The following is a 22548-nucleotide window of genomic DNA, read 5'->3' on the forward strand; positions in this document are numbered from 1 at the left end:
GCTTTATCATTATCTCATTTGAACTTCACAACAACCGTGGGAGGCGGCTGCTGTTATCACCCTCGTTTTACAGTGAGGAAACTGAGGCAGACTGAGGTGAAGCGCCTCGTCCAGGGTCCCACAGCTAGGAAGTCGACCCGACTGCAGACCCAGCCAGCCTCGGCAGCGTGCATGCGATGACCTCATTCCTATGACAGTTTCCTAAGGCTGGCGTCCACCACCCCAAGAGCCGGAGCGTGTGAGAAGCTGTCAAAGGAAGTGGCTGAGGGGGCGGGTTGGGGTGAGTAGCCAGCCGGAGGTGGGCGCACTGCTGGGTCGGGGGTGCAGCCCGGGCTGGTGGGAACTGGGAGGGGGGCTGTAGGACACAGAGGGGCAGGGCAGGAGGGGGTGGGTTGCGGGAGGAGCCGGGTCACACGTTCGCTAAGCCCCGCCTACTCCTTCCTCCTCCCCCTCCTCCCCGGGGGGCTCCGAGGGGAGGGGGTGCGGAGTGTAGGCGGAGCCGTCGGGGCTCATGCAAATGAGGCTGGCGGTCCCGGGCCAATCGGCGGGCGCGCCGGGGGTCCGGCCGGCGGGCGGCGGCGGCCTGGGCTCGGCTCGCCAGTGCGGTCGCTGATCGTCCGCCGCTCGGGCTGCTCGGGCTGCGCTGCGCGGCGGAGGCGCAGACGGAGGCGAGGCCGAGGCGCGGGGAGCGCCGTGCCGCGCGGGCCCCTCCCGTTCGCCAGCCGCCGCCCGGGCGGGCCTTCGCAGCGTGCTCCATGCATCCGGAGCCCGCCCCGCCCCCGCCCAGCAGCAGCAGCCCCGAGCTTCCCCTCGCCAGCGGCGGCCGCGGCAGCTCCCCCCCGATCAGCGGCAGCCGTCGGAGCCGCCGCCGCAGCGGGGACGCCGCCGAGCCGCCCGGGGCCGCCCCGCCGCCGCCGCCGCCACCGCCACCGCCGCCGCCGCTGCCCGGGGCCGCCGTCTCGTACCCGGAGTGGGTGGGCCACAGCTACCAGGAGGTGATGAGCCTCAACGAGCACTCCATGCAGGCGCTGTCCTGGCGCAAGCTCTACCTGAGCCGGGCCAAACTCAAAGCCTCCAGCCGGACGTCGGCGCTGCTCTCGGGCTTCGCCATGGTGAGCCCTCCCGCCCCGGCCCAGCCTTCCGAGCCCGCACCCGAGGGGACAGAGAGCCGGCGTGCGGGGCTGGGGTGGGGGGGGGAAGATCGGGGGGGGGCATCAGCTGTGCCCTGGGGGGAGAGATCGAGGGGAAGCCACCAGTTGTGCCCTGGGAGGAGATGGGGCCACCAGCTGTGCCCTGGCGGGGAGTCTGCAGGGCGCCACCAACTCTGCCCTAGAGGGTAGACCAAGGGGCTACCAGCTGTTGGGGGGGAGTCCGCAGGGGGCCACCACTTGTGGCGGGGAGGAGGAGGGGAGACCAGGGGGTCAGCAGCTGTGCCCTAGGGGGAGTCTGCAGGGGGCCACCAGCTGTGCCCTGGGGGGGAGACCCGGGGGCCAGCAGCTGTGCCGCCCCCCGCGGGGTGGTGGTGGGGGTAGACCAGGGCCAGCTGTACCGGCTAGAGTTAGATGAAGGTGGGGTGCGGGTCCGGAGTAGACGCGGGTTAGGGACAAAGGGGGAATGGGGCCAGATGTACTCGGCCGGTGTAGACATAAACAAGTAGTTAGTGTTTGTGCCACAGTGGAGAGGAGTGGGATAGATGCGTGGTCTGGATAGTTACGGTTGGTGGAGATGTGGGCCCTGAATTTTTGATGCAGGAGTAGGGCTCGACAGGTGGCTTGAATGTGTGTGGCTGGCTGGGCTGTAAGAGTCCACAAGTGGTCTGTCGGGATGTGCCCTGGGAGAGGTGATGGAGTGGACATCTAGGGGCGGTTCCTGTCCTGCTTTTCTGCCCCCCCCCCCCCCAACGTGTATATGCTGGCAGGTGTGAGCTGCTGAGATGGAGAAGCTTTTGCAGACCCAGAGGAGACATCCGTCTTCCTTCTCCCCATAAGAGCTGGTGCCTCCTCTATTTGTCATCGCTGCTTCAGCGGGGCAGGCTGCAGACAGGGATTTCCAGCCCCCTGCCCACCCCCTGAGCTTTGACAGTTACTCTGTCTCATCCTCACTCTGTCTTCTTATCCTCATGCTAAAAGCTCAGCCCCAAGGCCCAGGCCAGCCAGTGGGCCAGCCAGCTGGAGAGTGGGAAGTGGGCCCAGTCTTGAATCTTGAACAAATGAGATACTCAGATGAAGACCTGCCTGCTGGCGGGCAGAACTCTCTGCTTGGTGAGGGTGGGGGGAGGTGAGATGGGGTGAATCAGAGGCCGGGTCAGCCTCCCGAGGGGTACAGCTTTTTCCTTTGCAGCAAGTGAGAGAGAGGGGAGGAGGTTAAGCTTGCTCATTTCATCAGTCAGATTAAAAAAAAAAAACCCAACCCACAAAAACACTTTCCAGGCAGTGACATCTTATAAGATAACTTGTGAAGAGGCCTGAACAGAAAACACTGAGTTTGGAACCAGATGGTTGTTTCTCTAAAGCAGAGCTCTTTGGGCAAGAGCCTCAGTCTCCCCAAGTAGGGATAGGAATCCGTGCCCTTCCTACTTTATAGGGTAACAGTGAGAATAGAGTGACCTCTGTTGGACCTTTCACAACTGCCTTGAACGGTTAGGCCTTTAATAGATGGTTGTTGGACAAACCTGTTATTTCATTCTGCAGGAAACTTCTGGTGTGGAAACTGCCTTCCACTGACGCAAACACATAACTTCATAATCTTAGAGAACTGCCTTGACCACTAAGACGCTAAGCGAGGAGCCCGTGGTCATACATCTAGTATGTGTCAGAGGAAGGCTTGAACCAAGGTCTTCCTGACCATGACCTTCCAGGGTCTTTTCCCTAATAATTATTTATTGAGTTGAAATAAAAGAACAGATGGACTAGCAGGCAATACTTAGCAGACTTGTTGCTCCCTTATCCCCAGTAGATAACCCGAAGGTAGGGGGCTTCCTGTGGGCCTTTGTGTCCTCTGGTCAGTGATATTGCTGGGATGATCTTTCTCCAGCTCTCAGGCCCCTTCCCCCACCCCCACCCTGATACACCCCTGGTGGAGAGCAGAGATTTGGATGCCAAGGCAGCACATCTGAATTCTGGGCTCTGGGATTTACTAGCTATTCGACCTTGGCCAGGTCACCCAATCTCTGGGAGTTACTTGGCTCATTAAATGAGATAGGGTTGCCGTAGATGATTAGGGAGGCAGTGTGGTGTAGTAGGAAGTTTACTGAACTTGAAGTCCAAAGACTTGGTGGTATCATTACTTTGGAGGAGGAGGAATTTGAGAGTTCAAATCTGGCCTCTAAAATAGACTCCCTGTGACCTTTGCAAATCATTTAATCTCCGTGGGCCTCAGTTTCAGCTCTGAAGTGGGGGAGGGGTTGGTGCTGAACTCATTGGCCTTGGAGATTCTAGATCTCCCATCCAGTGACTTGAGTTCAAATTCTGACTGGGCCACTTTCTAACTGCATGGCCTTCATCTTTCCTTCTCTTGTAAAATGAGAGGGTTTAACCTGATAAATTCCAAGGTCCCTTCCAGCCCTTAATCTCCGCCTGGTCCACTGAGGAGGGGCTTTCAGAACTGAGCTGCTACTTGGAGTTGGAAGGGGAGGGTAAGCCTTGGAGGAGCCCTGGAAAAGGGGGATTCCTCCCCAGCCTTCCCTCCTTTGGGGATGGGGGTGGGGAATGCACACTTGGTGGATTTCAGCCTGGATCTCCAGCCTTTTCCTTTGCAGCAAGTGAGAGAGAGGGGAGGAGCTTGCTGATTTCATCAGTGCCGGATTAAAAAAAAACCCAACCCACAAAAAACTTTGCAGACAGTGACATCTTATAAGTAACTGAACTGGAGGAATGAGAGATTAGGGGATGGGTGTGTGTGGAGGGGAGAATTGGGAACTCAGGGCCCAAGGCAAGAGGGGACCTAAACAGGGGTCAGCCTGGGAGCGGCTGGAACCCGTCTCCTTCCTGCTCTTTCTCTGGGGCTCCTGGTTCCCGCTTCAGGATGGGGGTGGGGGGACTCCCCACATCCTGTCCTTGCCCTGTGATTGATTGTTTCCCTTCATACTTAGAGACCCACTTGCTTTGCTGCCAGGTTGTTAGGATGACATTGAAAGGAAGAAAAGCTTATTCACCCTGCTTGGTATGAGATGGGAGGTGGGTTTTTTTGTTTTGTTTTGCTTTTTGGCCTCCCATATTAGCACAATTAATTGAATTGTGCCATCCTTGATCTCATTGGACTTTCTCTTCTGCCCTATGGGGTAGGCAGGACAGGAATGATCCCCATTTTACAGGTCAGGAGACTGAGGCCCGAGGCAATATAGTAGACTGGCCATAGATCACTTAAATTCCACAAGCATTGAAAATTTTAAAAATAAGTTTCTATTGGTACCTTTTTTTAAAAAAATCACCTATTTAATATATCCTCATCTGGCTGTACTCAGTGGTTAAATGAATGTTGCTCCCCTCTGGATAAGAACAAGACTCTCTCAGCCTCATCCAGCTTCAATTTCCTCATGTGCAAAGTGGAGCTAATTCCCCTAGTATTACCTGACTTTCCCCTTGCCACACTGGCCTGCTCAGCGTCCCCATGTAGGACAGTCCATCTCCTGCCTCCCAAGCCTCTGCTCAGGCTGCTTGCCATACCTGGAAGACCCTTCCTCTTCGTCGCCTTCTCTGGGAACCCCAAACTCACTTCAATCCTCAGCTCAAGAGCTGTGTGCTTCAGGAGGCCTCCCCTGATTTCCCCAATTAGTGCTGCCACTCACCTCCTCACCGTTCTTCCTTCCCTCCCTGTCCCTTGTATTGCATTCTTTCTCGTTGGTTGAATGTAAACTGGGCCTCAGTTTCCTCATCTGTAAAACGGGGTCATGTTCTCTCTGGTTGCTTCCAACTCAAGAGCTCCTTAAGGTCCAGGACGGGCTCACCTAGTGCCTGACACCTGGGGGGTACTCAGTCCAGCTTTGTTGGTTGACACTTGAGTGACCTCAGGAGACTATATATATGATACAATATATAAATATTATATTATGTAAAATTGTATAGTATACAATATACTTCATCTTTAAAAAGTGTAATATTTTTAGTTATAAGTAAATCGCTTTGTGGCTGTCATTATTAGCATTGAAAAGCATAATTGGAAAGGGCCAGGGTATCTACTACCTAAACACAGCTAGGTTATCTGCTCATTTGAAAACAGTGGTTTTTCTTTGGCTCCCCAGCGCTCCTTAGTACAGTGCCTGCCGTAAGTAAGGGCTACGTAAATGCTTGCTTCCTTGATTATGATGAAGGGGGGTCAAGGTCGGAGTTAGGCAATGGGCATTGCCCCATTCATCTTCTCTGCCCACACATCCCAAGAGCGGATCATGATGCGGTACTAGCTGGCTTTTCTGTCTGCCCTACTTACTTGGATCCTTTATTTCCACCAGTGGGATGCTGGGGCAGGGGCAGGGGGACATGGAGAAAGTCCTCTCCTTACCCTCCCTTACTCGATGATCAGATGAATGTCATCTACCCCTTCCTCTGGCTAAAAACAGCAGGCAGGGAGCAGGGGCCCCTGAAGAGTGACAGGCAGCTGTTCCGGTCTCTGCTGCCCCAGTGTGACGGACAAACAGATGGTCTGTCACCAGGGGAAGTTCTCCCTTTTGGACTCTGCTCCCCGCTCAGGGTGGGGAAGGTTTCCTGGCTTCAGTAGTACTGGCTGTGTTGTAGAAAGGATTTAGGTTTAGGGGCATGGTTTGAATTAGATGGGGCCAGACCAGTTAACGGGACTGGAAATGTTTTAGCTTAGGTAGGAGAAGATTCAGGCCGGGGGAGGCAGAATAGCCCCATTCAACTGCTCAGCACTTGGGTACCTTAGTGTTTCAAGCACTGGATCTGGGGTAAGAAGAACTGAATTTGAACCCTGCCCGAGGTACTCCCTGTGTGACCCTGGTCAGATCTAACCTCTCAGCCTCAGGTTCCGCATCTGTAAACTGAGGGTGATGATAATATCTCGATAGTGTGATGAGGATCCAGAGTGATGTTTGTAAAGTGCCTTGTAGACCTCAAGGGTTATAAAGATGTGAGTTATTATTTGAAGCACTGTCATGTTGGAGAGGCGTTACCTTTGTTGTTCAGACCTAGGGGCAGTAAGAGAAGGTTTGAAAGAGACTTGATATCAGGAAAAACTTCCTAACAATTCGAGTAATCCCTAGATGCTGTGGGTGGCTAGAGTTCATTCTCTGCCTGAAGCAGAGGCCAGGGTGGAGAGGGGATGCCTGTTGAAGTATGTGCTTGGGTCAGATGGTCCCTGAGGGTCTTTCTGACTCTGATATTCTGTGATTCTGTCTCCTCTATCTCTGAGAGTCTGTGACTTTATAATGGAATGACATTCCTGGGTTAGAGGAGGAAGGGGTGTGTGTGTGTGTGTGTGTGTGTGTGTGTGTGTGTGTGTGTGTGTGAGAGATGATAATGATGATGATGATGGGGTAAAACTTTGCTGACTCCATGTGTCTAGGGAGAACAGTAATGAAAGGGAGGGTCTGAAGGGAGATGTTATGATGGGAGGAGGTGTGGTGCTGCTCACCTTGCCCAAATTCAACCCGACTTCCTTGTGGTTAAAATCCCTCTTAAGAATAGGGCTGTGGTGGGGGACGGGGATGGTGTGCTTTGGCCCAGCTTGAGATCACCATAGTAACAAGTGCTAGCTAGTCACTTTCCAGGGCCAATCTCCTCTTGCCCATCCATGAGTCAGCAGAGCTGACTTCCCTGAAGGGACTTCTTCCTAACTCCCCACCCTTTGCAGGCCTTGAAGATGGCCTTTGATCTGGGGAAAAGAGGGGAGGAAAGTAGGTCACATGAGCAACCCCACCCTACCCCCAAAACCCATGTGCTTCTTAGACATAGGATTTGGAAAGAGCCTTTAGAGATCATTTAATTAAATGAGATAATAATTTTAAGGTGCTTAGCACAGTGCCAGGCACAAAGTAGGCTCTATATAGATGTGAGCTATTGTTAATCCAAACCCCTCATTTTGTAGGTACACAGTTGTCACTCCCCCGATCAAGAAGTTCAGTGGCTCCCATTTATTTGCCTCTAGGATAAAATCCAGACACCATAACCTGGCATCTGAAGCCCTTCACGATCCAGCTCAAGGCTGCCTTTTCTAGACTCATTCCTTATTACTGTCCTTCACAAACTCAATCTTCCAGCCCACATGGCCTGCGGGCCATTCCCCGTGTAGAACATCCCACCTCCACGCCTTTGCTCGGGTTCCTCACCTCTCCCTCCCTCCTAGGATCCTTCACTTCCTTCTGGGATCAGCTTGAGTACTTGATGAAGCTTTTTTCTGGTGTCTTTAGTTGTCTGAGCCCTCCTTTCTCCAATTAGCTTTACAAGCTAATCTTTCTCTCTTGCCTCCACACCAGTAGAATATAAGCTCCCTGAGGGCAGGAGTCATTGAGTCATTGTCATTGGATCCCTTTCAGTCCTGTTTGACTCCCCCGATCCCATTTGGGGTTTTCTTGGCAAAGATACTGAGGCAGTTTGCCGTTGCCTTCTCCAGCTCCTTTGACAGATGAAGAAACTGAGGCCAACGGGGTTGAGTGACTTGCCCAGGGTCACACAGCCAGTAAATGTCTGAGGTCAGATTTGAATTTGGGTCTTCCTAACTCCAGGGCTGTTGGTCTATCCCCTTTGCCACTTAGCTTACCCTAACACAAAGCAGGTGCTTAATAAGTGCTTGTTGGGTAAATGAGTGTTCAGAGTGACTTGTCCTAGGTCCTACCATATGACTTTTCTCATTTCTGCCTTTTGAAATCCTTCAAGGCCTTGCTCAGGTGCCACCTCCTCCCTAAAGCCTTGCCCAGGCTCGCCAACTAAAAAATGTCCACGCTCCAGAGCTGGAAGGGATTTAGGTGATCACCTAGTCCAGTGGTGGGAAACCTGTGGCCTCAAGGCCGCATATAGCCCTCTAAGTCCTCAAGTGCAGCCTTTGGACTGAATTTAAAACTTCACAGAAAGTTTGGATTCAGTCAGAGGGCTGCACTTGAGGACCTAGAGGGCCACATCTTGCCTTGAGGCCACAGGTTCCCCATCCCTGGTCTAGACCATAGCTCCTCTGATCTTCAGCTTCTCCTTCCGTAAAATGGGTATAGATAGTACTTACGACTTGCACGTTTCTCTGTTTCTTAGGCCTGTACGAGGCCTTCTTTCCTCCACAGACTTGGGGGATGCTTGATAGGTTTGAAGGTTTGGGGGTTTCTGTCGAGAAAACAGAGTCAGCCTCCACAGGGGAAGGGTTAATGGCGTGGTATTTCTCTGGTCAGCCATGTGCCCTCTGGCCGCCCCCTCTTAAGTTTCTGCTTTCTGTCCAGGATGGGCTGGTCAATAGACAGAATTCCTGTTCTGTGCAGGGCCTGGGGGAATGAGCTACTCAGGTCCTGCCTTTGGGAGTGAAGGGTCAGGATGTCCTGGTAAGGCCTCTGGCATCCTGCCCCCGGTGGAGGGCCTCAGAATCAGCACAAATGAAAACAGGCATCCTGGTGTTGACCTGGAAGGCAGCCAGAGACCAAACCCTTGCCCAGGCCCCGAGCTTCGGCTTCCCTCTGCTCACTATGTGGCACAAATGGGTAGCTGGGAGACGGACATCCTTGATATATGGGAAACCCCCCACCACTGCCCCATTGACAGTATAGGTCGGCAACTACTCCTAACTTTAGAAATAGGGGAAGGGATTTGCCCAGCATCATAGCCAGGGTGGATCAGAGACTGGCCTGTCCCCAGGTCTAACTACTTCAGAGGTCACGCTCAGTCAATCAAAGCCATCGAGTGCCTTTTAAGCACTTAATATGTACCTGGCACTGTACTAAAGGCTGGCACAAGAGCGTTAGTCAGGATGAGATAGTGGTTAGGGGGCTGAACTTGGAATAATCAGGAAAACCTGGGTTAGAATTCTGCCCTTAGACACTTCCTAGCTGCCTGCCTCCGGGCAGGTCTCTTAACCACACTTGACCTCGGTTTCTCATCTGTAAAATGGGCCCCGAATGGCCTTTCTGAATCTGTGAGCCTGTGAAAGTCCCCCTCTGCCTGTGATCCTGAGGCAAGCCAGAACCTCTCTGTCTCATCCTTAAAATTAGGGCGATAAGACTGGTATTATTCCCCTCCCAGGCTTGTTGTGAGGATCAAATGAGATCACGTCTGTAAAGTGCTTTGCAAACTTGGAAGAGGTTCAGATCCCAGCCCCGCTGATCACAGCCTGTGTGAGCTTCATCTCCCAGGCCTCGGTTTCTCATCTATAAAATGAGAAGGTCAGTGACCAGGTCACTCATTGTTGGTCAGTCTGCCCCCCTCCCCTAGGCATCCTTGCCTCTGAAGGTACCAGAGGTGCTGCTCAGGGGGTTCATCTGGGACAGTCGAAAGAGCATCAGCTCTGGGGTTAGAGGCCCTGGGTTCGAATTCTAGCCCTGGGACACTCTTCCTCTGGAGGCCTTGGTTTCTGTCTCTGAGAAATGAGAGGGTTGACCTAGATCCCATCCAAGGCCTCTTCCAGCTCTTAGTCTTCAAGCTTATGTTACAACGATGGAAACAGTCCAGTGTTTGGCTAAAGTTGGAGGGTTAGCTCGGGTTGGGGGTTGAGTCCTTATGTTCCTGCATTTTCTCCTTTCTCCCCTCACTCCCTTTGGAAGAAAACCCTTCAGGGGTCCAGACCCCATGGATTACAGAGCAGCCTCCATCCACTGACTCCAGCCTGTGGCCTCTCTTCACTCTGGGCCTCCATTTACCCAACTATAAAATGGGGAGGACAGTTCCCCCTCCCCTGTCCCCACATCCTGGTGAGGGCAGATTTGCCCTACAGCCACCCGGCAGTGAGTGGGTGAGGGCCATGGCAGCGTAAAGGTAGCCTAAGCCGAACAAAATTAGGAAGCGAAGTGCACACATTCCAAACCCCAAACATAAATTACTTTTGGATTATTCTCTCCCTCCCGCCATGGCCTCTGCTCATTCCCAGGGCCAGGTGGGAAGTTGCCTAGAATAGCTTTGAAAAAAATTTAGAAGGGAAAAAACCCTTCAGTAAACATAAGATGGGGGAAGAATGCTAAAAGTGGGAGGTTTGGGACCCTGGTTCAAATCTTGACCTTGCCATTTATTACCCATGTGACCTGCCTCAGGTCACTCAGCTCAAGGCCTCAGTTTCTCCATCTGTAAAATGGATCGGGGAGGGAGGGATTAGCTTAAGATCATAGATCTGATGACCAAAAATCTTTTCTAGTTCTTGATCTGCGGTCCTATGATGGAGCCGGGAGAGGAGGCTAATTAGGTCACACATCATTCTGTTTACATGGGTGAGCACAGGCCTAGGCAGTATTTAGAATGATAATCACAAGGAACCTCAGAGATCAGCTAGTCTGCTGTATAGCCTGAACAAACAGTCCCCTCCAGCACCCTCAGCAGGGGGTCAGTCACCCAAGCTGGCCTTCGGCAAAGAGGCCCCTGCCTGTTCCCCTTGGGGCCAGCCAGCAGGCAGGACCAGGTTTCTTCTCACAAGGTGCAGAAATTTGCCCGTCTTGACATCTTCCACCCATAGCTCTGTGTTCTGTTTTCTGGGGCCGAGCAGATGGGCTTTCCTCCGCTTGACAGTCTCTGAAATGCTCGACGAGAGTTCTGATTCCTTCCTCAGGCTTCTCGGGCTTGAACATTCCCGGTTCCTTCAGCTGATTTCATAAGACATGATCTTCAAACCTTCTGCCCTCCTGGTCACCGTCCTTTGGACACTGCAGCTCAAGCGTCCTTCCTCATCTTGGGTCCCCAGAACGTCTCCCAGTGAGGCCTGCAGTCCAATTACGCTTCTTGGCTTCTATATTACGCTGGTGACTCATAGTGAGGTCATATTGTTGAATTCTTATCGACAGCCGATGCTTCAGTAGTGTGTTAGGATTTAGAAAGCACTCCCTACCCCTAGACCCCCACCCTTGTGCCCTCCCCCCCCCCCCCCCCCCCCCCCCCCCCCCCCGTGCAATGGGCAGTGTAAATGTTGCTATCCCTATCTGACAGATGGGGAAACTGAGGCACCTGGTTATAGGTCGGGTAGGTGTTTTAATCAGGCTAAATTTGGAGTCTCTAAGTTAAACAGAGATCTTAGAGGTCTTCTAGGCTAACCCCTTACATACCTAGCACAATGCCTGGCACATAGTGGGTACTTAATAAATGCTCGTCACTTGATTAACTTTCCTGAACAGCAGACATCCCTAATAAGCACCGTACTGTTCAGTGTCTAGGGGTCAGAGGGTTCTGCTAGAACAGCTTCCTGAGCTGGGACAGAGTCGATTCCCTCTTGTTGGAGGTTCTTCAATCTAAGGATGAATGAGAACTGGCCAGGTGTGGGGTAGAGGTCAAGTACAGGCAAGATGGTGCAGGTGACCTTTTAGATTCTTTGATTCTTGGAAGAAAGGTCCAAGCATTTATAAAGCGCCTGTCACGTGCTAGGCATTCTAGTAGACCATGGGATAATAGTCACTGCCCTAAAGAAGCTTTTAACTTTATATTGAAGAGAGTTCTCAGAGTAGAGCATTTAACACTACCTCAATACACTTTTTATAGCAATTTAAAGTTTGCAGAACTCTTTACATGACTTCGTTTGACCCTCATAACAGCCCCACTTACTATCCCCGTTGTACAGGTGAGCAAACAGGCTCCATAGAGCTGGACAAACCCAGTCTTTTCAGGAGGGAGAGCAGTATGCTAGCTAAGTGGAAAAGATGGACTGAGCCTTGGTCCAAACCTTCCTCTAGAAAAGTTAAGTCTCATCTCCCCCACTGTTCCTGTTTTGGTCTAGATTTTAATACCCAGCAACAAGCCGACAGTCATTGTCTGTATTGGGCTGTATGTAGTAGAAGGAGCTGGGTTCTGGTCCTGCTTCGCCACTTGCTGGTTGTGTGATCCTGGTCCAGTCTTCTCACTCCTCTGAGTGTTGGTTTCCCCATCTGTAAAACGGGAAGACTATCACCCTTCCATACCAAGGCATGGTGCTGGGGAAAACACATTTGAATTATCAGATAGATGGCATTTTTGTTCCCCAAAGATCCTTGGCATCCCAGATTTAGAGATTCTCTAGTCATTGAATGGTAAGATTTAGCACTGGAAGGGGCCTTAGAGGCCGGCGCCTCATTTTACAGGTGAAGAAACTGTAAAGACCACAGAGGTTGACTTGCCCAAGGTAGGGTTTGAATCCGGCACTCTGTCCATGATACCATGCAGCCTCCCAAAAGAGACTTCACCAGCCATTGAACCTGGACCACAGTGGGGAAAGCAAATTCTAACCACTGGGTTAAACAGCTTGCCCAAGATTACCAGGAAGTAGAATCAAGATTGGAACCCAGCCTTTTGACTTCAAATATAACGCTCTTTCCACGAAACCATATTCCCCCCCACCCCGTTTCTCATGATGGGGGTGGATTTGATGTCCCCCCTGAGCAGTCATTTCTCAGAGCCTCAGTTTCCAGTTCTGAAAAATGAGGAGGTAGGAGTGGACAGCCTCCAAGGACCTTTCCTGCTCTAAATCTATGATTTTACGGAGGTCACTAGTACCCGAGGTGCCTGTGGGGAAGAGAGGATGGATGGGGAAAGAGAGTGAGGGGGTAGCAGAGGAAGGGAGTGGTGTCCAGGGACAGCCTTGCTTTCACTGCTTGCAGTTTATCTGGTGGGCATCCCTTGCCAGCGCCTACCAAGTTGGGGCAGAGAGAGAAGAGCATCTTGTTTTGGGGGGCAGTGCCTGTGGGAGCTTCTTCCCCGCCTGAGTGAAGCTAGCTCGGCTCTCAATATGCCTTTGGCTCACTTGGTGGTGTGGGGCTGTTTATTTTGAGTTAATAGGCCCAGTACTCCGGCTATATTTACTTTGTGGAGCAACTCAAGGTAACCTGATCTCTTGGGGACAGGCCAGGATGGGGGGTGGGGTAGGGAGGCCAGGAGCTCTGGCCACTGTGGCTTCCAAGGTCCTTGATCCTCCAACTTTGCCCTGGGCACCATGGAGATCGGTGGGAACTTGCCAGGCCTCGGGGGAATTGGGCTACATTGTTTTGAGAGCCACCTCCAGTCTTTTCCCCATTACCTCCAAGTCCCGATGTCTTCTTGACTCTGTAGAGGAGAGCTTGTCCCCAAGGGCCACCCCCAGCTGGGCCAGAAAGCTCATGGTGGTGCCATGGCCCCATCCAAGGCAGAGGATTTCCCTTAAATAAGTTTGAAAACTTTCTGATGGCTGGATGTGGGCTCCTGAGCTTTACTCCCTTCCCAGGCATTGGCCAGGGTGGGGGTGGGGGGTGGGGGCAGGGCGGAGGGAACAGAATGGGGCGGTGGAGGTGAAAGCCCCCTCTCTCCGGCCTGTTTTCAGGGTCCCTGAGCAACTGTTTCTGCTGTGAGAGCTTGGCCTGCTATAACGGACACCTGGGGGCTGGCCCTGAGCAAGTCTTCCTAGTCTGTTTCCTCTAAAATATGAGGGCATTAGACTACATGGTATCTGATGATGGCCCTTCTAGAACAACCCCAGTTCTAGGGGCCCTCCCAGCTCTGGCATCCCCTCTTCTAAGGCCCCTCCCAGCTCTGACATCCCCTGTTCCAAGGCTTCTCCCAGCTCTGCCCTCTTCTACCCTAAGGGCTCATGCTGTGCTAACATTACTTCTGCAGAATACTCCTGGGCCCCAGTGGATAGAATCTGCTCCCATGGGCCAAGATTACTTCACCCTCTGGGTCTCAGTTTCTCCTTTGGTAAAATGGAGGTAACAGCTCTAATGCCTTCTTCACTGGGCCTTTGTAAGGCTTAAAGGCTTGAAAGGAAGGGGCTTTGCCAACCTTGAAGCGTCTTAGGAACGTCCATCCTTGTCCTTGGCCTTCCGGCTCTAAGGACCCTTGGTTGGCTTAGTGGAGGTGTTCGGGGCTCCCACTTGCCGCCTCTGAGTCAGGGCGGGAGCAGATGCCTCTCTGGCCTCTGGGTCTGTGAAATCGAGGCCTTGCTCCTCCCTGCCTGGCATCTGCTTGTGTCCCGCAGTGCCCTGGGGGAGGCTGCCCAGACACAGGCTCTCACTTGGGATGGACAGGCTTTGCATTTTGTCCCCCTCCTCCCTGTCCTGGTTGCCCAAAGAGAGCCCAGCCGCTGTTGGAGGCCTGAACAGGCCCCTTCCTGGCTCTGTGGGGCTGAGCTATGGGGGAGGGAGGGGTTGGTTTGCTGCTGCTTCTGGAAAGAGGAAGTGCCTGGGGGAGGAGATGACAGAAGTGGGGAGCTGTGGGGACCGGAGTTAACAGGCTGACCCCAGTCGATGGCTTTCCCCATGTTTCTTCTGGTTTCCTAAGAGCCAGGAGCCTAGTCAGGCTGGAGACTCTCCCCCCTCACAGCTGTTCTGGTTTTTTAGTCTTATTCAGTCGTTTTTCAGGCATGTTCGACTCTTCACAACTCCCTTTGGGGTTTTCTTGGTAGAGATGCTGGAGTGGTTTGCCATTTCTTCCTCCAGCTCATTTTACAGGTGAGGAAACTGAGGCAAATAGGGTGAAGTGAGTTGCCCAAGGTCACACAGCTAGTAAGTGTCTGAGACCAGAAATGAATTCAGGGAGATGAGTCTTCCTGACTCCAGGCCCTGTGCTCTATCCACTGCACCACCCCACAAACATGCATATTTCTGGGAGGGCTATCAGGGAAGGGAAGAGGTCCTTCCACTGCTTAGATCAGGCCATGCTCAGCCCCAGTAGCCAGGAGGGTTCACAGTAACTGCCACAGTTCAGCAGGATGCTGAGGGGTAGGTTTGAAGAAGCATATTTGAACCTGCAACCTATGGACCCAGTGGTCTTAGAGTTGGGAAGACCTGAGTTCAAATCCCATTTCAGATACTTCCTGGCTGTGTGACTCTGGGCAAGCCGCTTAGCCTTTCCTAGCCTCAGTTTTGTGATCTGCAAAATGGGGCATAACAATAGCCCCTACCTCCCTGGGGTTGTTGGGAAAACAAACCAGAAAGTGGTCTGCACATGCCAGCCATGATTATTTTCCCCTCTCCCTTCCAGTTAGTGTTGGGGCAGTCTCTGCGTCTCCTCACTTTTTGGGTGAGGGTGGCAGTATGGGTGGCCATGACAGATTAGACGTGCCCCCTCTTGGGGCCCATGTGGCCCACTCCTCCTTTTGGCTTGAGATGGAGTAGGGAGCTTGCAGTTGGCCGACCTGAGCTGGGAGTCTCTTAGCCACCATTTTTTAGGTTGAGGGAGTGGGTTAGATGGGTCATCTCTAAGGTCCTTTCTAGCTCTAGCTGTCTGTGTAAGAGTGAACCCCTCCAAGGGCTGACTTAGAGCTGTGCCCTGGGGCCTTCTTCACTCTCTGGCCAGCTTGTGGGCCCTGGGCCACCAGCCCAGCCTCCCCTGCCTGAGGGGACAGGAAGAGGAAGCAAAGGGGGAAGTGGGAGGGAGGCTTTGGGCCTCTGTGGGTGACCCACTTTTCCCTCTTTCTGCTCATGTGTAGAAGAGATAGGCACGGGGCAGGCAGGTGCAGGAGGGTCAGATTAGAGGACAGGGAGGGGGAGGAGGCCAGCTGCCCTGCCAAGCTAAGAGCACTCAGAACCGGGCAGCTGGCTCAGGACAGCCCTGTCCAGTCTCCCATTGGTGTGGCCTCCCTGGGCTGGGCAGCTCTTCTCAACTCCCCCAATCCTGGCCCCCAGAGCAGGCCAGAAGCCTCTGACTTGTAGCTGATGATCTTAGGGATAAACATGACATTTGTCTTATGCCAAACGGTTTACAAAGCACTGGACACAGGCTGGAGCTCATTGGATCTTAAAACTCCCAATTTGGAGTTCTTGGATTCCAGTCCCAGTTCTGCCCCTCACTACCTATGTGACCCCTGAGGTATCCTCAGTTTCCACTTGGTTTTCTCCCATAGAATGTAAGCTCTTTGAGGAGAGTAACTGGTTCATTTTATTTTTTCTTCATATCCCCAGCCCCTCTCCTGGTGCCTGGCATACAGACGTTTAATAAATATTTGTGGGTTGTTCTTTAAAATGATGAGATTGTACCAGACTGTCTTTGAGGTCCCTTTTGGCTTTGGGTTCCATGGTGTTCGAAGGGGTACATTGATAGACAGCAGTTTACCTAAGATCCAGGGGATAGAAGCGTGCTGTTAGGAGACCACAGTATGAGTAGGTGTGGTGGTCTTGGCGTCCCTCAAAGCTTCTGGAAAGAAGAGAGCAGTCCTTTCCCTAGACCTGCTCTGATCACCACCCCCCATCCCCGTATTGTGTTCAGTGGTTTAGGAAGGGCATTGATAATCTGGAGAGGGGGACCACCAGGGTGGTGGAGAGCCCTGAGCTCCTCTTGTGGAAGGATCAGTGCAAAGAGCTAGGGAGATGAGCCTGGAGAAGAGAAGGCCCAGGAGGAGCCCATGAGAGGCCTCTTCAACGGTCTGAGGGGCTGACGCATGGAGGAGGGTCCTTGGTCTCAGAGAGTAGAACCAGGCCCATTGGGGGCAAGGTGCCCCAGTAGACCTGCTAGACGTCAGTAGACCTGATGTGGGGAAGCCCTGGAGGCCACCGAGGGCCCTTTCAGCTGTAAATTCTGTGCCTGGTCGGCCGGGGGCCTTCTATAGTTGGAATCCTTCATCTCAAAGCCCCTACCCACATCCCACCCTTGCTTTTCTGTCAGTGAGGGGTCAGAGCTCCTCTCCCTTCTCTCCCCCCCACATAAGCTCAGCCTGAGAGACATGGCCTGGGCTGTTCCTAGATCCAGCCCCGAGATAACAGCCCAGATTTGCTGAGCTGGCTGTTTTGGATAGGGGTGTTTTTAAAGGTCCAAGAGAAAGGGAAAGGCAGGGGAGGAGTGGGGCGGAGTGGGGCAGGATGGGCTAAGGAAGGTTCCTGGGTCTAAAGCATGTACCTGGTGACCTTCTGTGCGTGCCTCATCCCAAGAATCTGGAAGCCAGATGATTTGTCTCAGTCTTGGGGAATTGTAGCCCCACTAGAAATCTGATAGCAAGACCCCTGGGGCCATGTTTGCTGCTGGTCTAGTTACTTCCTTGGGGCTTCCTTTGCTGACCTGTGTTGCTGGCAGCAGGTATGGGTAGGTGTTCTCAGAAGCCTCTCTCTTCTCTTCCTGGTTATGGAGAACAAGGAGGGGCCCAGAGCCAGCTGGGGGGCAGTTGCCAGGAGCCCTTTGGGGTTCATACCCAGGGCACCATGCTAGGGGGTGCTTCTCTAGAGCCAGGCCAGCCACCCCCTCCCTCCAGTACAAGGGAAGGTTCTTGAGGAGAGGGATGATCTTGTCCTTTGTATCTCCAGGGCTGACACCTCTCATGTCTGTCATGTTATAGACACTTAAGTGCTTGTTGAGTTGCGGTCACTCCATCAACAAGCATTAAGGGCCTAGAAGTGCTGAGGGACGGAAGGACTGAGGATGAAGCCGTCCCCACTCAGCAGCTGCAAGGGCAGAGCCACTACCCTAGTGCCTGGCTGCTGCTGAGTGGGGCATGATTATATTTTTTAATTAACAAGTCTCTATGGTCCCTCCCTCCTACCTTCCCCTCCACTGGGAAAAAGGAAGAAAAACAAACCCTTGTAACAAATAGGCACAGCCAAGCAAAACCAATTCCCACGTTGGCTGTGTCCAAAAATGTCTGGCAGGGGATGGACGCTGTTCGTCATCAGTCCTTGGGAATCCGTTTCGGTGTTGTCTTATAGTATGGTCTGACTCACCTTCCTCTGCATCAGTTCATACAAGTTTTCCCAGCAAAGTAGGTAGAGGGAAAGACCCAGAGTCAGGAAGATGTGAGTTCCAATCTAGACATTGTCTAGCTGTGTCATCCTGGACAAGTCACTTACCCCTCTTTGCCTCAGTTTCCTCATCTGGCAAATGAACTGGAGAAGGAAATGGCAAACCATTCCAGTCTCCTTGTCAAGAAAACCTGAAATGGGGCCAATGAAGAGTCCGATAGGACTGAATAACCGCGACCAAGTGGGGAGAATAACGTCTATGTTGCAGGTTATTGTGAAGATCAAATGATATTTGTACAGTGCTTTATAAAGCTTAGTGTGTTGGATTTAATGGTAGCGATCCTTCCATTTGTCAATATAACAATCATATATTGACATCACCTTGTATTTATAGAATAGGTATTTTTGTTTATCTCTCTTTTATGTATATAACATGACATCATGACAATGATCGTTCTCACAATATAGCTTTTATCAATGGCTGCTGGGGGGGGAAGTTCATTTATGATTTATGATGGTGGACACACATATGACAGATGGGGAAACTGAGGCTCAGAGGGTAAGTTACCCGTGAGTGGGAAGGAATCTCCAAAGTCCATCTCATTTTGTCTACCAGAGCCTCTGCTTGACGCCCTCCTGTGAGGGGCAGCCCAGTCCCGGCAAGCCTAAATCTGCCCAGAAGCTCCCTCCCATGTCTTCTCTCTAGTTCAAGGAGGTTCTAGGTTCTTGGTTCTTAGGCCAAGGAGAACGGAGCCTATCATCCCTCTTCCCTGTGAGGGCCCTTCCAGTCCTTGGACAGCTCCCAGACACCCTACCACAGCCCAGGAGGATTCATTTCTCCAGCATTTGCAGTGTACAGATAAGCACCCTGTTGTTAATGTGGTGTGCTTCTTGGGTGGGAGGCGAAGAAAGGGCGGCGCCTTGGTCAGGGTCACACAGGTAGTGATTGTTAGCAGGAAGGGCCAGGATTCAAACCCTGACTTCTGTTGTTTTTTTTTTCCATTATGTCATCGGCCCTTTTCCAAAAAGGGAAAAAAAAACTGTTTCCAAGAAGCCAGCTCCCCTTAAATGAGATTGTGCCAAAGATATCAGCACCAGATGTAAGCGGAAGAGCTGTGGGTGGGGAGTCAGAAGCCTTGGATTCGAATTTGCTGTACTCTGGGGCCCAGTGGAAAGGGCCCTGGATCAGGGCTGTCAGCTGACACAGGTTCAAACCCTGGCCCTGCCAGTTACCATCTTCTAACCTCAGGCAAATCAGCCTCAGTTTCCTCAGGAAAAGAAAAGCGAACTAGATTCTTCAGGCTCCTCCCAGCTCTGGATGCCCTTGCTCCCTTGAAGGCACCTCCTATAGGAAGCCTTCCTGGATTTCCTTCCCCCAGTTCTTCGGGCTCCTCCTTCACCCAACTGTAAGAGTTTTGCATTATCTGAATACATTCTCTGCCCCCTCCCCTGAGTAAACTCCCTCAGGGTAGGGACTGTTGAGTTAAGATCCACCTTCCCTCCTCTGATCCTAGCTTCTGGCCAGCAAATCCTATTACTTCTCCCAGCCTCAATTTGGCCTCTTTAAAAATGGGGGTAATAAGGGTCTTCACGAGGGTTAAATGACAGGAGGCTGTGTGCGTGAGCCGTTGCTTCATCTCTCGAGTGCCGGGCTCTGGCCCTCTTCCCAAGCAGAGCCTCTCCCCTGGCCCCCCTCACCCTGTCTCTCCCCAGCGAAGCCTCTCCCTGGCCCCGCCCCCTCCCCAGCAGAGCCTCTCCCGGCCCCCCTCTCTCCTGCCCCCCCCCCCAAGCAGAGCCTCTCCCCTGGTCCCCCTCACCCTGTCTCTCCCCTGCAGAGCCTCTCCCGGCCCCCCTCTCTCTCTGGCCCCGCCCCCTCCCCAGCGAAGCCTCTCTCTGGCCACCCTCCCAAGCAGAGCCTCTCCCCTGGTCCCCCTCACCCTGTCTCTCCCCAGCAGAGCCTCTCCTGGCCCCCCTCTCTCTCTGCCCCTCCCCCCAAGCAGAGCCTCTCCCCGGCCCCCCCCCGCCCCCTCCCCAGCAGAGCCTCTCCCTGCCCCCCCCCAAGCAGAACCTCTCCCCTGGTCCCCCTCACCCTATCTCTCCCCAGCAGAGCCTCTCCCCGGCCCCCCCCAGCCTCCTCCCCAGCGGAGCCTCTCCCCAGACCTGTCTCTCCCCGGCCCCCCTGACCCAGCTCTGTCCCCGCAGGTGGCCATGGTGGAGGTGCAGCTGGACGCCAGCCACGACTACCCCCCAGGGCTGCTCATCGCCTTCAGCGCGTGCACCACGGTGCTGGTGGCGGTGCACCTGTTCGCGCTCATGATCAGCACCTGCATCCTGCCCAACATCGAGGCGGTCAGTAACGTGCACAACCTCAACTCGGTCAAAGAGTCTCCGCACGAGCGCATGCACCGGCACATCGAGCTGGCCTGGGCCTTCTCCACCGTCATCGGCACCCTGCTCTTCCTGGCCGAGGTGGTCCTGCTCTGCTGGGTCAAGTTCCTGCCCCTCAAGAAGCAGCCGGAGCCCCCCCAGTCCAGCAAGGCCCCTCCCCCCGCCGCGTCCTCTAATGCCAGCTTCACCCCGGGCCAGGAGGCGGCCATCGCCTCCACCACCATCATGGTCCCCTTCGGCCTGGTCTTCATCGTCTTCGCGGTCCACTTTTACCGTTCGCTCGTCAGCCACAAGACCGACAGGCAGTTCCAGGAGCTGAACGAGCTGGCCGAGTTTGCCCGGCTGCAGGACCAGCTGGACCACAGAGGGGATCACCCGCTGCCCCCTGGCAGCCATTTCGCATAGTGCCCCTCCTGCACCCCCCCACCCCCGTGTCCCCGAGCTGGGGGACGGGGAGGGAGGGCAGTTTGGGCTGGCCTGTGGCAGCCGCGTGCCCCCGGAGGTGTGGAAGAAAACCTGTCCTGCCTTAATATTATAATCTGACTCCTCTCTCTGATGCAGGAACCTGGAGGACGTTGGGACCTGGACTTGGGGGAGAAAGGAGTTTGTTTTTAAAGCCTTGACTTAAAAACATTTTCCAGCCTTTCTCAGCCCCGAATCCCTCCTTATGATGGGGGAGGCCCTGCTGGGCTAGATCAGGAACAGTTCTCCCTCACCCTTTTTTTTTTTCCTGACTACCATCCACCAAGTGCCATCTGGATTCCTTGCCCCTAGACCCTCCTTGTTGAGCAGTGAGAGGGAGTGTGTATGTGTGTGTGCGTGTGTGTATGTGTGTGTATACACACAAAATATACACTTAAGGGGACTTGGCTCCGTGTGTCCATGTTCATTGGGCTGGGGGAGGCCAGTTTTCTCCAGTTATTCCCCTCCCCCCTTTCCATTCTCTCTCTCTCTCTGCTCACTCACACGCTTCTACCAGTGCCCAGCCGTAGGAGGGCTCTGGGTTTCTCTCAGGCCATCCCTTGGCAGAGTCCTGTGGGCTGGATGGTGGGACCAGTTCTCCGGCAAGGATGGAAACTTCTTAGGTGAGGAGGAAGGGTTCTGAAAGCCTGGCACAGGGGCTGCAGTGCTACATTTTGAGGAGAGACCAGGGTTCTGGTCCCAACTCACGAGTGATCTTGTGCTACCTTTCTTGGCCTCATTTTCCCCATCTGTAAAATACGAAGGGCTTGGACGAAGGTCCTTTCCAACTCTAAGATTTGATATCCTCTGTCTCATCTCTCTGAGCAGTGGTCAGCCTTCCAAAGTGTTGGGTGATTTTATACCTTTTTCTACGAAATGCGCTATTTTACAAAGAGTCTTTATTTTGAAATAAACCCCAGTCTACAAAGTCAAAGTAGTGTGTGAATCTTGGTGGGACTGAGTGAATCCCTAGGGAAAGGCTACCTCCCCCATCCTCCCCATGTGAGTCTGCCCCATCCTCTTCTCATGTTACAGCCCAAAGAAGGGAGGAGGAAGCTCTTCCAACATTAGTTCAAGCAGAAAGGCAGAAAGGAACAAACATTTATCCAGTGCCCACAGCATGCCAGGCACCTTGCTAAGGGCTTTACTCTTGATCCTGAGCTGGGGCTGGTGGTATCTGGCTGGTCCTAGAGCTGGGCATGATTCTGGATGATTGGCTCATGTGAAAACGATCTTGGAGTCTCAGTGGACTGCCAGCTCAGTCTGATTCATTCAGATGACATGGCAGACCAAAAAAGCTCACGAGCTCTTCTTAGGCTAAGTTATTAAGGGGCACAGGGTCCAGAATGTGGGAATGAGAGCTCCCTTGCTTAGCCCATGGCTATGTTCTAGCTTTTAGGAAGGATACTGGTGTACTCATTCCCAGAGCAAGCCCACAGGAGGGTAACGTATTAACCTGAGGGGTCTGGAGTCCATGCCCTACGAGAGTCATTGGAGCGGACTGGGAACGTGTAGCCTGGAGAGGAGACTTGGGGGAAGGATTATAGCTGGCTTCAATGTTAGCCTAAAACTTGGGAGACTCGCACAGGTATTTTTGGTTCTGGTCATTCTGAGGGGGCGGGTCATTCTTTGCCTGGCACTGGAGCAGGGGAGGATACAGAGGAGGACAGGGCATTGCCCCTGCCTTGGGCGAGGGGAGACGTAAGCTCCCAGCCAAGTATCGTCATTGATGGCACTTAGTGCCAACACAGGATCCCAGAGGAAAGGGGTGGTGGGGATAGCTCTGCTGGCCAGGGCGGATCAGAGGCAGCTCTTTGAAGGGCAGGGGGTACTCATTCCAGCCTGGGGTAAGTCTGGGGAATATTTCTGAGATGACCACAATCCCTCCATTGTGAGGATTAAGCATTTCCTTCAAAACTCTGAACCGATCTTCCGGCCTGAACAAGCCCAGCATTCTCTGACAATTGATTTTC

The 22548-nt window shown here is 53.2% G+C and overlaps 1 protein-coding gene across 1 annotated transcript; it reads left to right on the plus strand.

Moving 5' to 3' along the window:
- The first annotated feature begins 688 nt into the window (after positions 1-688).
- Positions 689-22488, plus strand: ORAI1 (ORAI calcium release-activated calcium modulator 1). The gene is made up of 2 exons (XM_036741061.1): positions 689-1112; positions 19928-22488. Exons 1-2 carry the CDS (start codon positions 756-758, stop codon positions 20516-20518), a joined length of 948 nt encoding a protein of 315 aa, XP_036596956.1. The 5' UTR covers positions 689-755; the 3' UTR covers positions 20519-22488.
- Positions 22489-22548: the final 60 nt, after the last annotated feature.

The sequence above is a fragment of the Trichosurus vulpecula genome, chromosome 1, assembly GCF_011100635.1.
Source record: "Trichosurus vulpecula isolate mTriVul1 chromosome 1, mTriVul1.pri, whole genome shotgun sequence".
In the NCBI taxonomy this organism is placed as follows: domain Eukaryota; kingdom Metazoa; phylum Chordata; class Mammalia; order Diprotodontia; family Phalangeridae; genus Trichosurus; species Trichosurus vulpecula.

Excerpts from the sequence above, each read along its gene's own strand:
- ORAI1 (XM_036741061.1), top strand. The coding sequence starts at position 756 with ATGCATCCGGAGCCCGCCCCGCCCCCGCCCAGCAGCAGCAGCCCCGAG. Across the intron at positions 1,113-19,927 it reads TGCTCTCGGGCTTCGCCATG|GTGGCCATGGTGGAGGTGCA; the intron begins GTGAGCCCTCCC and ends CTGTCCCCGCAG.